Source organism: Vulpes vulpes, unplaced genomic scaffold (genome assembly GCF_048418805.1).
Source record: "Vulpes vulpes isolate BD-2025 unplaced genomic scaffold, VulVul3 u000000647, whole genome shotgun sequence".
NCBI classification, from domain to species: Eukaryota; Metazoa; Chordata; class Mammalia; order Carnivora; family Canidae; genus Vulpes; species Vulpes vulpes.
In genome coordinates, this window is record NW_027325811.1 from 993,060 (window position 1) to 1,009,414 (window position 16,355).

Consider the following 16,355-nt stretch of genomic DNA (forward strand, 5'->3'; position numbering starts at 1 on the left):
GTATTCAAAGAGTAAAAATTTAGATGACACTAATCCAAATTCATAATTAAAGTGAAACTAAATTCTTTCTTTACCAACCCAACCGAGAAACTGAATTAAGAAAATACAGTTTAGAAATCTCTATCTACTTAATCCATCCCAAAATTCACTTCTGGAATCTAGAATTTATCTATAAGACATCCAGCCAACAAGCTTGAGAATACATCAAAAAAACCCAATGGTGTTGTCACTTTTCCCTTTCCCAGATCTCTGAATTGTTTTCGCTAATACCTTTTTCTCTGTCTAGTTTTCTGGGAGTTCTCCACACTCAAAATCTCAGAATCTCCTGACTACCCCCTTCTCCCTATGGTCTTTCCTCAATATATCTAGGTACTAAGCTGCATTGATCCTGTTGGTTCAACCTTCTCTTCCAAATCATTTCACATGTGCATCAGGGAGTCAATACCAGTTAAACATCTTATGTGCCAGGACCCTACAACTGATCAAGTAACACAGAGGACAAAAACTCTAACTGCATATTTCCTACCTATGAAACTAAGTATAAATTCCCCAACCTATGAAAATGATTTCCTACTACTTTTCTATTCCTTCTATATATTCTAGAAAATGAGAATACGATGTTTACCAACTCCAAGACTATTTATGCTGAGAATTCTAAGCCGAGGCACATATAGCTATGCCCTACTCATTCTTCAAAACTAAATTCAAATGCCATTCTTTTCATAACAAATTCTCTTAGAATCTTCCATTTTAAACCCCAAAACACACCAACAGTCTCAATGTTTAGTTCCATTTTTGTTCTTATGTCCTATGGTAAAGTATAAACTCTTGTATGTGCCAGGATGACAGCTCTTACTATATGGTACTATAAATATGTACCATATGAAGGCACTTGATTATTTTCAAGTTGCAGTGTATCAAGCACAAATCATACACAAACAATGATTTTGAGAATTAGCGATAAACTGAAACTGACAGATCTTTTAAGAGATTTCCTCCCTAGGAATTTATTAGATCTTTCTATTTTCCCAAGTTTGACTTCCAGAAGAAAACAAACAAGGAACAAATGTATAAAGCCAGGTTCCCTCCTCCAAACATGCAGTATAATTATGGTTGCTGAAATTCACACCATTATTTTAACCGGAAAAGTTGCTACTCCTACCAGCACATCTCTTATTTAATAGGTCACTGTAATCAAAATACAAGAGTAAAACAAAACATTAAAACTGTGCTGAAATATTCAAATCACAAATCTTATTACTTTTCAAAACTACAAAAAATACCTGCTATGCAGTATTTTTCATGCTATGCAATATTACATGATAAATATAATTAACTTATTTCTCCCCTTACCCCTACCCATATGCTTCTAAAACAGTCACAATTTAAACATGAACAATTTTAGGTCAAATTATACTTATCAAAAGATGCTTTTAATAAAGGCACATAGTTTTTATATTACAAATAATACAAATCATAGACATGTTTACCTGCTCAACATATCAGCCATAATATCCAAGGCTTCTAGCTGAACAGAGACATCTTCCTGCTTCGCTATTGCACTGGTAAGACGTCCAGTAATCTTTTTACATACATTAGCAGCTAATGCAGAGCCTGCATAAATAATAAACCAAGAATAATTGCAAGGCAAGTATACTGACTTGATCTTATATTCATGGTGATTACCAGAAAGTCAACAACTCTAAACTTGATTACAATCAAGACTGACTCAAGAGGTCCATCAGAAAAATTGGTAATTCAAAAGAGGTTATTTTCAATAAAATAATTTATTAGACATAAACAATAAGAGATAATTGTAGGAGTACACCACACAGGCGGAACAATACCAAGTGAAGAGACTCTACTAGACAACTATTTCCATATACTGACGTGACTGCCAACTATCAAGCCAGTACGTATATAGCGTGTGCACCTCTCAACTAGAAAGCAAAAATGATTTTTCTTCTTGAATACTCTTTACTAGTAACCTAGACTTTTCTAAAATTTCAGTGAATTAAAAGCCAAATATATTCTGAGCTCCTACACAATCTCTTAGAAAAAAGAAAAAAAAAAAAAAAAAAAACAGAGCTATAATCTGTAAGATCCTTCCTATCCCAATCCAATGATTCCAAAACTTCATTATGAAGTAAAATGCTGTTCCAGAGAACTCATGAATCAAGGTTATTACTATTTTGAGGCAGATTTGTGTTGTTACCGGCAAGTGGCAGAAAAAAAAGAGCAAGAAGCTAATCTAAATGGTTAATAGAATTCTTGTTAGAACCAGACCAGAAATCAGCTAAAAACAAATGTGTTTCAATGAAAGAAATGAGTAAAGTATCAATGTAATTAATACAATTCTAAGAAATATTTTACTGAAATAACAAGAGTAAAATAATATTGGTAAGACACAGTGGAAAAAGCACCAGCTTTGGATTGAAAGATAATGGAGGATTTGAATCTTCACCCAAACAGATAATCACCACCTTGAGTGCATCAACCTAATCTCTCTGTATATCAGTTCCCTCAATAGTAAACTAGGAATATTAAGACCTCCCACATGGCTGATCTTTAGACTAACTGAAATAACAAACACACATCATCTAGCATGATAGCAGAGCAAAAGGTTAATAAGTATTTGTTAAGTAAATGAGTAAAAACTACATACTTAAGCTACACTATTACCAGTCTACAGATTTCCATGAAATAGGGAGGTAACATTTTCACTCCATCTGTAAATGAGACCCATCACTAACTTCACTCTGCTGGTTTTAGCCAATAGCTTAGTAGTCAAGATCAATTCTAAATTAACTCTAAATATTTGTAGCAGATACCAAATCTAATTAATTGACAAATTCATTAAATGTACTTTTATAAAATTACCAAAGTAGCTACAGAGTCAGCCTTAATTATAGATACCAGTAAACAACTATTTCACAGCTGTCTTAACAGTGTTAAGTTTTACACATCAAAAAGTCTGATGTAAAGCACAATTAACAGAGCACTGAAAATAGAGAGCTTATCAGAAATAACTCAAAATTTTAGTTTTCTTTTCCCTCAGTACATAGGCTGGCATCAACTCTATTCTGTAGTCATGGTACATACAACAATAAAAAAATCTTGCTATTCTGAGATACTTAAATTCAATCAAAATAATATTCATTTAAAACTGAAAACTGAATTTACTTTTAAGCAAAAATAAGACTCCAGACTTTTTTTTTCCCCCCCTCCTAATTGATCAAAGGGATGCTTACAAAGATCCTCTGAATAGACATTGCTCTCCCTACCTGGGCAGGAGGAAAAACAAATGGAGGAAAAATAGCTCCATGTAAAAAGGAACTAGGAAGAAAAAAGTGCTCTTGCTTACCACTGGAAGCTGGAGGAAGTTCTCCAATTACTGTTTTAAGGCCAATACTTGAAATATCTCGAAGCTGTTCCTTATCAGAAAGCATGTTAGTGCAGAGAGTATCTACAATGGTCTCTACTTGGTATTCTTTCACCTTACTCACTAAGGGGCCAAGACTGTAATATAAAATAGACAAAAAAAAAAAAAAATTTAATTTACATTAAATACAAAAACAGAAAAATCACAAAAGCATTAATTATTTCTACCTAGCAACTGTCAACACAAAGTAAAAACACTATGTAATACAGACAGTATATGAATAGGAGTTTAAAACAAATTTAGATTGGTAAGCTCCTTGTAGTTGGCTTCCAATGTTTCCCCATTGATTTTCACCATGGTATCATGAAACTTTAAGATGCTTTTACCTCTCCCAACCCTTCATGTATACAAAACATGTTGCAGTATTTTTTTTTTTAAAGGCTAATTAGGAGTCTGCTCCTAACAAGGATCCTACAGTTTACCTCAGATAGCAATTCCATCCAATATATCACTTTGTCAACTCTGACCCTTCCTTCCTCTTACCATCTATCATCAACTCCACCTTGTGAACCAAAAGAATTTACATTCCTTTTATTTTATTGTTTAAATTTTAAAGCCATCAAATAATTGGTTGTAAAAAGCAAGTTAATACTACTGTGTGTTCCCAGAACCTTATTATGTTCCTTTTATACTAGTGTTTTATACATTATAGGTTTGCATGTAGGACCACTGATTGAGGATGTAGAAAAGTTCTTCCTTTGTGTACTTCCTATAGAATTTAGCACACAGATGTTTGTTGCATGAATTTTCATTTTAGAGCCATTGTGTTCAAGCTTATAACTGATTAAGAAAAGGCCCCTATTCCCAAATATTTGCCAATGGTTGATGAGGTAAAGCATTCACTGAGCTACTTTTGAAATGAATTGAATGAATTCACTATTCTGCACAATTTCTTTTTAAGAACTTTATTTTCAAGATTTATTTATTTATTCATGAGAGACACAGTGAAGAGAGGCAGAGACATAGAAAGCCAGAGAAGCAGGCTCCTCACAGAAGCCCCATGTGGGACTCCCCCGACCCCGGGGATCAAGCCAAGCCTACGGCAGATGCTCAACCGCTGAGCTACCCAGGTGTCCTTTCTTAACAACTTTTAAATTCAATGTTAGTATCTACAGGAAAGGAGACTGCATCTAAGGGACAGAGTTTTAGGTACTGGGCTTTGATGGTGTATTACAAGAAAAGAAGAGCATTTCAAATGGAAAAAATCAGAGACCAGAATGAGTGGAATGCATATTGAAAAATGAGGAATGGAAAACAAAAAAAGCAAAAATGAACTATTAGGACTTCATCAAGATAAAAAGCTTTTGCACAACAAAGGAAACAGTCAACGAAACCAAAAGACAACCTATAGGATGGGAGAAGATATTTGCAAATGTCTTATCAGATAAAGGGCTAGTATCCAAAATCTATAAAGAATTTACCACATTCAACACCCCAAAACCAAATAATCCAGTCAAAAAATGGGCAGAAGACATGAACAGACATTTCTCCAAGAAGACATACCAACAGACAAGAAAAAATTGTTCCACATCACTCGGCATCAGAGAAATAGAAATCAAAACCACAATGAGATACCACCTCACACCTGTCAGAATGGCTAAAATTAACGAGTCAGGAAACAACAGATGTTGGCAAGGATGCAGAGAAAGGGGAACCCTGGTACGCTGTTGGTGGGAATGCAAGCTGGTGCAGCCACTCTGGAGAACAGAATGGGCGTTCCTCAAGATGTTAAAAATAGAGCTACCCTATGACCCAGCAATTGCACTACTAGGTATTTACCCAAAGGACACAAATGTTGCGATCCAGAGAGGTACCTGCACCCCAATGTTTATAGCAGCAATGTCCACAACAACCGAACTATGGAAAGAGCCTGTAAGTCCATTAACAGACAAATGAATAAAGAAGACATGATACACACACAATGGAATATTACTCAGACATCAAGAAGGATGAAGTCTTACCCGTCACATCAGACATGGATAGAAATGGAAGGTATGTATTATTCGGAGTAAAGTTAAGTCATATCAGAGAAAAACGATTGTCATATGGTTTCATTCATATGTGGAATTTAAGAAACAAAACAGAAAATTACAGGGGAAGGGAGGGAAAAATAAGACGAAATCAGAGAGGGAGACAAACCATAACAGTCAAAAATTGAGTCCAAAATGACGGCAGTGACAAAGAGACATGGCCTATGTGTAAAGACCTGACACGAAACAATGAAAATATTTGGAGTGAAAATAAAAGGGATTCCAAAAAATGAATTTAAGGAGTTCTAGCTTCTGGCAACAGCAAAATAGCTTTGTTGGACTAACCCTACTGTAGATAAGGACTTTTAACTCTATAAAACTGTATTTTAGAAAACAACAATTTGAATGCCAGATAATGACGTAACTAAAAAGAGAGAAAGAAAAGTCTACCTAGAATTCCAAATCCAGTAAGTTATCCCTTAAAAATGAGAATAAAGACAATTTATGATAAAAGCTGAAAATATATCACTAGCAAACCTATATTACAAGAACTGCCAAAGTTGAATTTTGGCTAAAGAAAAATTAAACCAGATGGTTACTTGCATTTACAAAGATCACTAGAAATATAAATGTGTGTACACATAAAAGGGTATATTTAAAAGATTACATGGGTTGCCTGGCTGACTCAATGATAGAGAATACGACTCTTGAATTCAAGGTTGTTGAGTTTGAGTCCTATTCTGGGTCTAGAGATTACTAATAAATAAATAAACAAAAAAAAAAAAAAACAAGACTACATAATTTTTTCCAAAGTATAAATAATACTGTATTACACACACACATACACACAGATATATGGGGGGGGGGGGGGTAGCACAAAGACAGAAAGAAAGTAAACGGAAAAATGTTGCAAGGTTTCATCATTTATATGAAGTGATACAATATTAACTTTTAATAGACTGCCATAAATTTCAGATGCCATTTACAATCCCTAGCCTAGAGTGACAATTCAAAACACACCAGGAAAATACACACACACACACCAGGAGATAGATCTAAAAAGTCAAGAGAAGAAATAAAAATTAAATACAAAACAGATTCCCAACCTTTTGGTTTCAGGAACACTTTTAACACTTTAAAAAATCAACTAAGACCCCAAAAACTTTTCTTTATGTAGGTTGTATCTGTCAATACTTACCATATTAAAAATTAAAAGTAACACATGTTAATATAAGTATTTTTAAAAAATTAACTATATTCTCAAAAAAAGTGAGAAAAATAGCACTGATTTACATGTTTATACTTAAAAAAAGCCTAGATTCTCATATCTGATTTTGAATTTGGTCTGTTACGATTACATGTCATGTGGCCTCTGGAAAATTATACTGTACACATATAAAAAAAAAAGAGAGTCAAAGGGAAAATAATTATTCACATGATAATTTTGATATTTTCAGTCATGAGATGTTCCAGGGTTCCCCAAATCAAACTTTGAGAACTGCTGCTATAAAATAATTGATTAACCCAAAAGGCGGCAGGGGAAAAAAAAAAAAACACAGAAAAACGAAAGAAAAAGAACATAAGAATGACATACCTAAATCCAACCGTATCAAATATTTATAATAAATGTCAATGGACTATGTAAGCACTCCTATTAAAGGGCAACAATTATGAAACTGAATCAAACAAAGCAAGCATTAACTATCTGTTGTCTACAAGACACATCATTTAAAAATAAAAACAGATTAAACTGAAAAAGATAAAAAGGTACACTATGCAAACAGTAATCTCAAAAAAGTTGAGGTGCCTTTTCCACATTAACATACAAGAAAATATATTTCAAGATAAGATGTATTTATTCATTTACTTTTTAATTTTTTAAAGACTTTATTTATTTATTCATGATAGACAGAGAGAGGCAGAGACACAGGCAGAGGGAGAGAAGCAGGCTCCATGCAGGGAGCCTGACACGGGACTCGATCCCAGGTCTCCAGGATCACATCCTGGGCCAAAGGCAGTGCCAAACCACTGGGCCACTGGAGCTGCCCGATTAGATGTATTTAAAGAGAAACATTTTATACCTCCCAAAAGATCAAACATTAGGAAGACATAAATGTGTATGCACTTGGTCATACAGTTTTAAAATATACGGAGCAAAAACTGACATTATCAAGAGTAAAACATAATTTGACAATCATAGTTGGAAATCTTAAACTTTTGTCTCTTTGGTATTTAATACCAAAAACAAACAAACAAAAAAATACAAAAGAATATAAATCTGAACTTCAACTACCTTGACCTGACATTTCTAAAACATTATGCCCATCTACCACAGAATATACTTTCTTCCAAATATATACGGGACATTCATTCACTAAGACATACTATATGTTGAACACAAATCCAAGTAGACAAAATAAACATCCTGAAATCTTAAAGAATATGTTCTCTGACCAAAATGGAATTAAATTACATAGCAATAAAAATAAACATCTCGATAACCTCCAAATATTTGAGAATTGCTTATAATAATCCATGGATCAAAAGAAAATCATAATAGAATTAAAAATATTTCAAACTAGGGGCACCTGACTGGCTTAGTTGGTGAACAGGAAGAAAGTGAGTAGAATAATAAAAGAGAAGAAATCAATAAGGCAACAAACAAAAGAAAAATAAGTCAGTTTTTTATAAGTTGGTAAATCCAAATGAACTGAGGGGAAAAAAGAAAACACAAATTACCAAAATCAGTACTGAAAGAGAGAGATAATCACTGATGACCTCTATTTAGGTAGAAAATCCCAAAGAGTCAACAAAAACTACTGTGACTATAAAGTAGTATGAGATGCTATGGTTCACTATTAAAAGACAGTATTGTTAAGATGTTGACTCTCTTCAAATCTCTATAGCTTCAACACAATCCCAATCAAAATCTGAGCAACCTTATTTTTTTAAAAGAAATTGAAATTGACAAACGGATTCTAAAATTTACAATGAAAATAGAAAAAAAAAACTTAACAAATCAAAATTCTCTTGGGAAAGGAAGAATGAAGCTAGAGAACTTATACTACCTTACATCAGACTTCTATAATCTTTACAGGGGGTTTTCAAGAAAGGGCAATTTTTACCCTCCAAAAGACAGCTGGCAATGTCTGGAGACATTTCTGGTTGCCACTCCTGGGAAAAGAAGGAATGCTACTAAGGAATGCTACTAGTAGCATTCCTTAGTATTAGTAGCTAAAGGCCAAGATCCTGCCAGACAAATCCTACTGTACACAGAATACAGAGGATAGCTCCTTACAACAAAGAATTATCTGCCCAAAAAGTCAATAGTGGCCAAGGTTGACTAATACACTACACTAATACAACAGTTTTGCACTGGCGTAAGAATACACAAAAACATCAATGGACCACAAGACAGTTGTGAAACCTACACACTCAGTCAACTGATCTTTGATAATAATACAATTCAATAGGGAATAGAAGATGTTTTCAATAAACAGTGCTTCAACAACTGGATGGATGTACATATGAAAAAACTGAACTCAAATCCTACTTTATAAAAATTAGTTCAAGAAAGATCATAGGACTAAAAGTAAAAGCTGAAACTATAATAAGGCTTTTAGAAAAAAGCACAGGAGAAAAATGTTGCAACATAAGGCAAAGGTTTATGACATGGAAACCAATTATCATAAAAGAAAAGTTGGAATTAATATAGAAGTTAAATCAATCAAACAAAATTTTAAATTCAATTTAAAAACTTAAGCTCATCAAATTGAGAGAAAATATTTCTAAAATGTATATATCAAAGAGCCTACCTAGAATATATGAAGAATTCTTACAATTTGATAATAAAAAGACCACCTCAGTTTCAAAACTTGGGAAAAAGTCCAGGAAAAAAAAAGTCCAACAAACACACAAAACAGCACCAGAGATTATTAGTCATCAGGAAAATGTAAATTAAAACTTTACCTATACACTTACTGGAATGGCTAAAAGTAAAGAGTGACAAAACCAAGTGTTGGTGAGAATGTGGAGACCACTAGTACTTCCATATAAAATGATACAAAGACTATGGGGAACAATATGGCAGTTCCTTCAAAAAAAAATCTAAATGGAGAAAAGCAATTTCATTCTTAGGTATTTATCCATAAGAAAGACCTATATGTTAAAAAAGGAGTCATAAAAGAATGTTCACTGTAACTCTATTCATAATGGCCGAGCCCTAGAAAGAAAACAAATATATAAACAGACTGGTATCAATGGCTACTAATCAGTAATAAAAAATCAAGAAATAATAACACACCTAACATGATGTATCCCACAGATGTCATGAGTAAAAAGAGCTAGACACAAAAGAGCACATACTGTGTAACTCCATTTATATGAAGTTCTAAAACAGGCAAAACTAATTTAAAGTGCACAAAACAATGTAACCTTAAGTAGGGATGCTGTATGTGAGGTAATGATACAATTTTATCTTTTTCAAATGGTTATCCAGTCTTATAAAAAAAAAGGCCAACTTTCTATCATGTATTTTCTATTTTACTCCATTTGTCCATTAATGTCTCACTACTTCACTGCTTTAATTAGAGAAACATAATAGTCTCTTTTCATATCTCGTTGGGCTAAGCAACAACTCTCCATCTTCAGCAACTATCATACTTTCTCAGGGTTTTCTAAAGCAAACACCTGCCCCCCCTCCCTCCCACCAAAATATACTTTTAAATCAACTTATTAGCTTGTGGAAATAATGGATTTTTACAATTAAGTTAGCACTAAATTAGCTTGGAGAGAATCAACAACTTTGTTGAGTTATCCTATCCAAGGACATGGGATGTGTTTCCATTTGTTCCAAGTATATTTTTGTTAGAGGTCAAGAATATTTTAAAGTTTCCTAAAGTTTCGAAAAAGATAAAATTGTAACCTTACCTATACCCTCATTCAAGGTCACTATTGTAGCATTTCTTGTTACATTTAATTCCTAGGCATTTTGTCTTTCTGTTGCTGTAATAAATGGACATTTGGTTCCATGAGATCTTCCAATCGGTTTATTTGTTTATATGAAAACTACAGATTTTTGTTCATTACCCTTCACACCCTGTTACTTCACTGAATTCTTACTGCCCACATTAAATTTTTCTTGACTTGCTTATTCTCATGTACCTTTCCTAATTCTTACATATCAAATTTTATTCCCCCTTGTCCTATAGTGGCTAATATCTTCAAAAAGAATGCGGCAGAGATAGAAACGTATCTTTGCCTTGTTCCTGACTTTAGTGTGATGGGAGCTGGTAATTTATCCATTTCTGGGTTGAGGTACGTATATATGCATGTACATCTAACATTAAAAATGGTCTTGGCGGGCAGCCTGGGTGGCTCAGCGGTTTAGCGCTGCCTTTGGCCCAGGGCATGATCCTGGAGACCTGGGATTGAGTCCCAGGGCTCCCTGCATGGAGCCTGCTTCTCCCTCTGTGTCCCTGCCTCTCTCTCTACCCGTGTCTTTCATAAATAAGTAAATAAACAAACAAACAAATGAATGAATGAATGAATAAATAAAATATTAAAAAATTAAAAAAAAAAAAAAAGGTCTTGGCAACTCCCTGTTATTAAATGCTTCCCTTGAAATAGGTAGTGAATTCTCTTTAGTGAGATAAAGCATCCCTGACCTGTTCTTCACTCCAGTGACATATTAAGTATGATGCTGGTCTTTGGAAGGTGTTTCATTCTCTAAATACACTAAGCAGCCTAAATAAATGTTGTGTTTTGGGTGGTTGTTTTTTTTTTTTAAATCAAACTCAGTGCCTGAACAACTGTGTTTTCTTCCTCTTATTTATTAACATAAAATGAAATCAGAACTTGTTACCAATAACTGGTTTAGAGTAATACTAGAACTCCCCGTACTGGAATTATCTGTTCTTTGAGGTTTCAAAGACATGTGCAAAAGATTTCCAGGCCTGAGCTTCTTTTGAGTGATGACTTCTCTGACAATTTTCTCAATTTCTTGGTAAGGTTACTTAGCAATTTATCTATCTATTGTGACTTTCCCTCCTCCAAGAATCAGGTCTTGAGTTTTATCTCCTACTATTATTATGTTTATATCTTAATTCCCTTTTTTCTTGAATATATTCCATTTCTTCCCCCAACCTGTTAATTTTAAGTATAAAAGGTATTCAAAAGATCAAAAGCTCCGGTTTCTAATGAGTAAAGATCCATATGCAAGTGAGTAAGACTTATGTACTTCTCAATTTGGGACAAACACTACTTTTTATTACTATTTTTAAGAGCTGGTAAATGTTCATATATTTTGAAGAGAATTTAATTTTACTAAGGCAAAAAAAATTAAAAGATGAAAAATAACTAACATAAAATTATACTAATTTCTATTATTCTGCAACTTATCCTTTTAAGACCCATTTTATCTTAAACTAGCAAATGTCCCAAGTTACAGAAAATTGTACTCCATGTCTAGAAATTCTATGCTGACCAATGATTTCTCATTGGTCTGTTTTCACAGCAGGTTTGTAAAAGCTAACCTCAAAACAAACTTAAAATCTTTATAATAAAATGAAATAAAGGAGTCATAATGAGACAAAACTTTATTTAAATTGATGCCTAATTATTATAGGATATACAAAATGACGTAAATCCCAGTTTGTTATATGAAACTAAAGGTTATATTTTCTAATAACTTACTATGTAGATTGTTAAGGTTTTCTAGTATTTGATATGCATAAATGAAATAATTTGTTAACAGAATTTACTGAGAACTCAAATTCTGTACCCTATTACTAAGTCAAATTGTCAATTTCATGTCTGATAAAAAGACACTCTTACTGTACTGTACACAAAGATAATTGGGATTCTCACAATTTTTAGGAAAAACTCTGAAACTGCTGTATCATCAGTCTTAATTTCTGTTAACCATGGTTTTAACTGCTGCTATTCTTTATAAAGTCTTATTATTTTTTACTTCCTTTGATCATTGGTTCTTAAAATTTTCAAAAAGAGATGAATAGAGGCTGGTAAGCCCTTAACTCAGCTAAAAAAAAAAAAAAAATCAGGTCAAACAAGTGAGAGAACCACTCTTTCTGGGGACTCCTATACTTACTTCATGCGAATTAAAATACGATAAATGGCTACACCTAGTTAAAATATAAACTTTAAGAAGTAGATAATACGCACCACATACAAACATTATTCACCACTCACCTGCAAATTCTAAAGAAAACTCCAGAAAGACAGTACAAGACTAAGATAATTTACCAACTATTACACTGAGTTTTTTTTTAATGGGGCTGATAGGGGTGGGTAGCAAGTAAAAAAAAAAAAAAACACTTACCATTTGACAGCTAAATTCTGTACCTCTCCATTTTTATCTTCCAGTAACTTCAAAATCATTTTCACTACTTTCCTTTCACTATCATCGTCCAACTTGATGGAATCTTTCTGCAGTTCTGTCATCAAATCATTTGTAGCCATAAACCTATCAAAAAATTAAATTTGTTGATAATTTAAGTTTTTAAAGCATTAATAAAAAAGACACTGTCTTTCAAATCTAATGCTATCATCCTTATCTAAGTAAGTCCTACTTTTAAATAAGAAACCATCACTTCGAATTATCTCCCCCAGGTCAGTCCTGTTTTAAGTTACTGACAGGATCTACAGTGGGTGCTCTTTCACTCTAATTAACTATATCATTGCTTTCAGGAGAAGACAAGCGCCTCTTTACTTTTTCTTTGCATGTCGTTTGAATTTTACTTAGGAAACCTTTAGCTACGAATATTAACAATATCTTCCGGGCAGCCCCGGTGGTGCAGCGGTTTAGTGCCGCCTGCAGCCTGGGGTGTGATCCTGGAGACCCAGAATGGAGTCCCACATCGGGCTCCCTGCATGGAGCCTGCTTCTCCCTCTGTCTGTGTCTCTGCCTCTCTGCCTGCCTCTCTCTGTCTCCGAATAAATTTAAAAAAAAAAAAAAAAAAAAACAGTATCTTCCTATACAATATTGTGTGTTGGGAATGAGGGGTGGGGGTCACATTAAAAAATTACTGGGAAATTTCCAAAATACAAATTCTCACCTCCACTCCAACTCCCATCATAAGGTATCCAGTCTATTTTCAAAATGGTGAAGAGGTGATTCTAGAACATTGTTCCATCTGACATCCAGCCCCCCCCCCCCGCCCCTTAAGAACCACTGCCAAAGACAAGTTTAATACTGAAAAGCCTAACAAAAAATGTAGAGCGACCAACTGTTTAAACTCAGCTTTAAATAAAAGGGTTGAACAGAAGACAAAAATAAGGTAAAGAGTCTCAGATTTTTTTCTCATATACCTCACCAGACAATTCATTCTTTTAAAAATAAATCCTCAGAGTAATAGATAATTCACCTGAAATAAAGCCCCCATAATTCGTTTAAAGGCCAAATGAATTTTTCCAATGATTCTGGTTCTTCTCTACTTATTGAAATAACCTAACTGCAATAACTACTACTTAATGCCTTTTTGTTGTATTTGAACCAAATCAAGTTTGAGTAAAAAGTGTACTACTTTATACTACATATAGGAATGTCAAAATTTGTTTAATTAAAAAACACTATTGAAGCTGAAATGATATATAGCCATGCAGATAGTCTGGCAATACAGGTGATAAACTATGTGATAAAAATCGGCAAAATAACTTATTAATTTAGGAATTCATTATTTTAAGGAGTCAGTATGTTCATTTAATGCTAATTTGACAAAGTTTTATTTTTTTTTTGACAAAGTTTTAAGCTACAATGCAAAAACAATTCTTCCCAAGTTTTGTGAAATAGCTTATAAAGTCTGTGTTCAAATTAGGATTATACTAGATAAAGTACTTTTTAAAAATAAACATAGTTCTAATCAGTGGCCCCTTCCCAATTTATATGATGACTAAAGAAATTAAAACCACACAATATCCTAGAAAATAAAAAACAAAAAATTGAATAAGAGGCAACTAATGCAGGAATTCTTTATGAAAAGCATTAAAATATCTTAGCTATTTTACTTACTTTAAGATCATGAAATAAAACCACAGTAGTTGGGACCTCTAAAGATCCCTGAAATGTTCATCATCTGGTTGGAAAGAAAATGACCATCTTCAATTTAGGTAAAAAAGCAAATAACCCTAACGCAAAAAGTTGCTTTATGGTTCTGAAGGGAATCTATTGGTATACACATTCTTTCCTTGATTTACCACGTATTTACTCATTGCCTACTACACTACAAAGACTGCGCTATGAACAAAGGATAGACAACAATAAAAGAAGTCTGAATTTCAAAAACTTATGATTAACGCAAAACCACAAGATACCACCTCACAACAGATTGGCTAGTCTCAAAACTACAAGAAATAATAAGCACTGGCAAGGATGTGGAGAAAAGGGAACCCTCGTTTCCGGTAGTAGGACGTGAAACAGTGCAGCCACTATGGAAAATGGTTTTGGAGGTTCCTCAAAAAAGTAAAAATACAAATAGCATATAATCCAGTAATAAGCCCACTATTTCAAAAAGATATATGCTCCCCTATGTTCATTGCAGCATTATTTACAATAGCCAAGATATGGAAGCAAATGGATTAAAGAACAAGGGAATATTTTATGGAATAGCCAAAAAAAAAAAAAAAGAATGAAATCTTGCCATTCTCAACAACATGCATGGACCTAGAGGGTATGAAAGGGGATTAAGAGGCACAAACTTCCAGTTACAAAATAAATGGCAGAGATGAAAAAGTAAAGCATAGGGAATATAGTCAATAACATTGTAATAATTTTGTATTGTGACTGACTATACTTAGCATGGTAAGGACTATATAATTTATAGAATTAGAATTGTCAAATCACTTTGTTGTATACATACAACTAATACAACATTGTATGTCAACATTCAATACAAGTTTTTAATTTTAAGAAAACTATGACTAGATTTTTTTTTTGGAGTTTTAAACATTTTTTTATAAAGTTGAAATGAGCACCAGTATAAATAGCAATAGGTAGTATTTTTTAAAAATCAGAAAAATAAACTGAGATAGTATGAAGTTATGTTACTTTTAAATGGTGACCTCCAAATTATAAAGTCCTAACAATTTCTTCCTTCTGTTAATTTGGTATAAAAATTTGTACTACAAATCATCCTATAAGAAAGTTGTTTAACCAGCTAAAAAGCTGTCCATGGCAAATTGGCAAATTTAAAAGCCAATTTGTAAAATGTCTCTTAAGCATGTAAAGTTTTAGGCATGGTGCTAAGACCTAACATGATAAAACAGACTTAAGTCCCTCCCTAACCTTTTCATCTAATATGGCAGCCAGGTAAAGGGACAAATCTTAATCTTACAGATTTTTAAAAATACTCAAGGACATCTGACACTGATCACAGCAAAGAACAATTAGTTTAGATCTCACTGATTAACAAGGGTGTTAATGGGGAAAATGAGGCATGGGGAAAGCTGGTTTGGAATTTTAAATTTCTTTTTTGTCTGTGTTGGGGTGGGGGTGGTGGCAGCAGCAGCAATGCTGAGGGCCAGAGGTATGACATTTTCGAGTGAAGGGCTAAGAAGGAGTTAAGTGTGGCTGGGACATAGGCAGATAGAAACTTAACAGGAAGAAGATGAAAATGTAGGCTGATGTTAAGATAATAAGATCTTATATACTCACTGACTATACAGTGAGAACCTATTATGTATCAGGTACTGTGCTTGATCCTGTGTAAACAAGAGACGGCAAAAGCAAACAGAGCTCCTGCTCTGTTGGAGCTTACAAGATAATCAAATAGTCACACTAGTTTTAAAAACTACATATATGGGTCAATTATATATGTAATTATGAACAGAAATAAATCCTAGATGGGATGGAAAGGAATATGGAACAAAGAAAATGCAATGGTATAACAAAGTATCCTGATGTAGATTGCACTAGGGGTTGTGCATCA

General features: G+C 33.5%; 1 protein-coding gene across 1 annotated transcript in view; it reads right to left on the bottom strand.

The window, feature by feature from the left end:
- CAND1 (cullin associated and neddylation dissociated 1) overlaps nucleotides 1–16,355 on the bottom strand; it is a 41,970-nt gene that overhangs the window by 18,096 nt on the left and 7,519 nt on the right. Inside the window, exons 2-4 of the mRNA XM_072746175.1 lie at nucleotides 12,752–12,895; nucleotides 3,365–3,519; nucleotides 1,491–1,614 (exon numbers count right to left, since the gene is read on the bottom strand). Coding sequence (XP_072602276.1) covers nucleotides 1,491–1,614; nucleotides 3,365–3,519; nucleotides 12,752–12,895 — 423 coding nt within the window. The remainder of the gene's footprint in view (nucleotides 1–1,490; nucleotides 1,615–3,364; nucleotides 3,520–12,751; nucleotides 12,896–16,355) is intronic.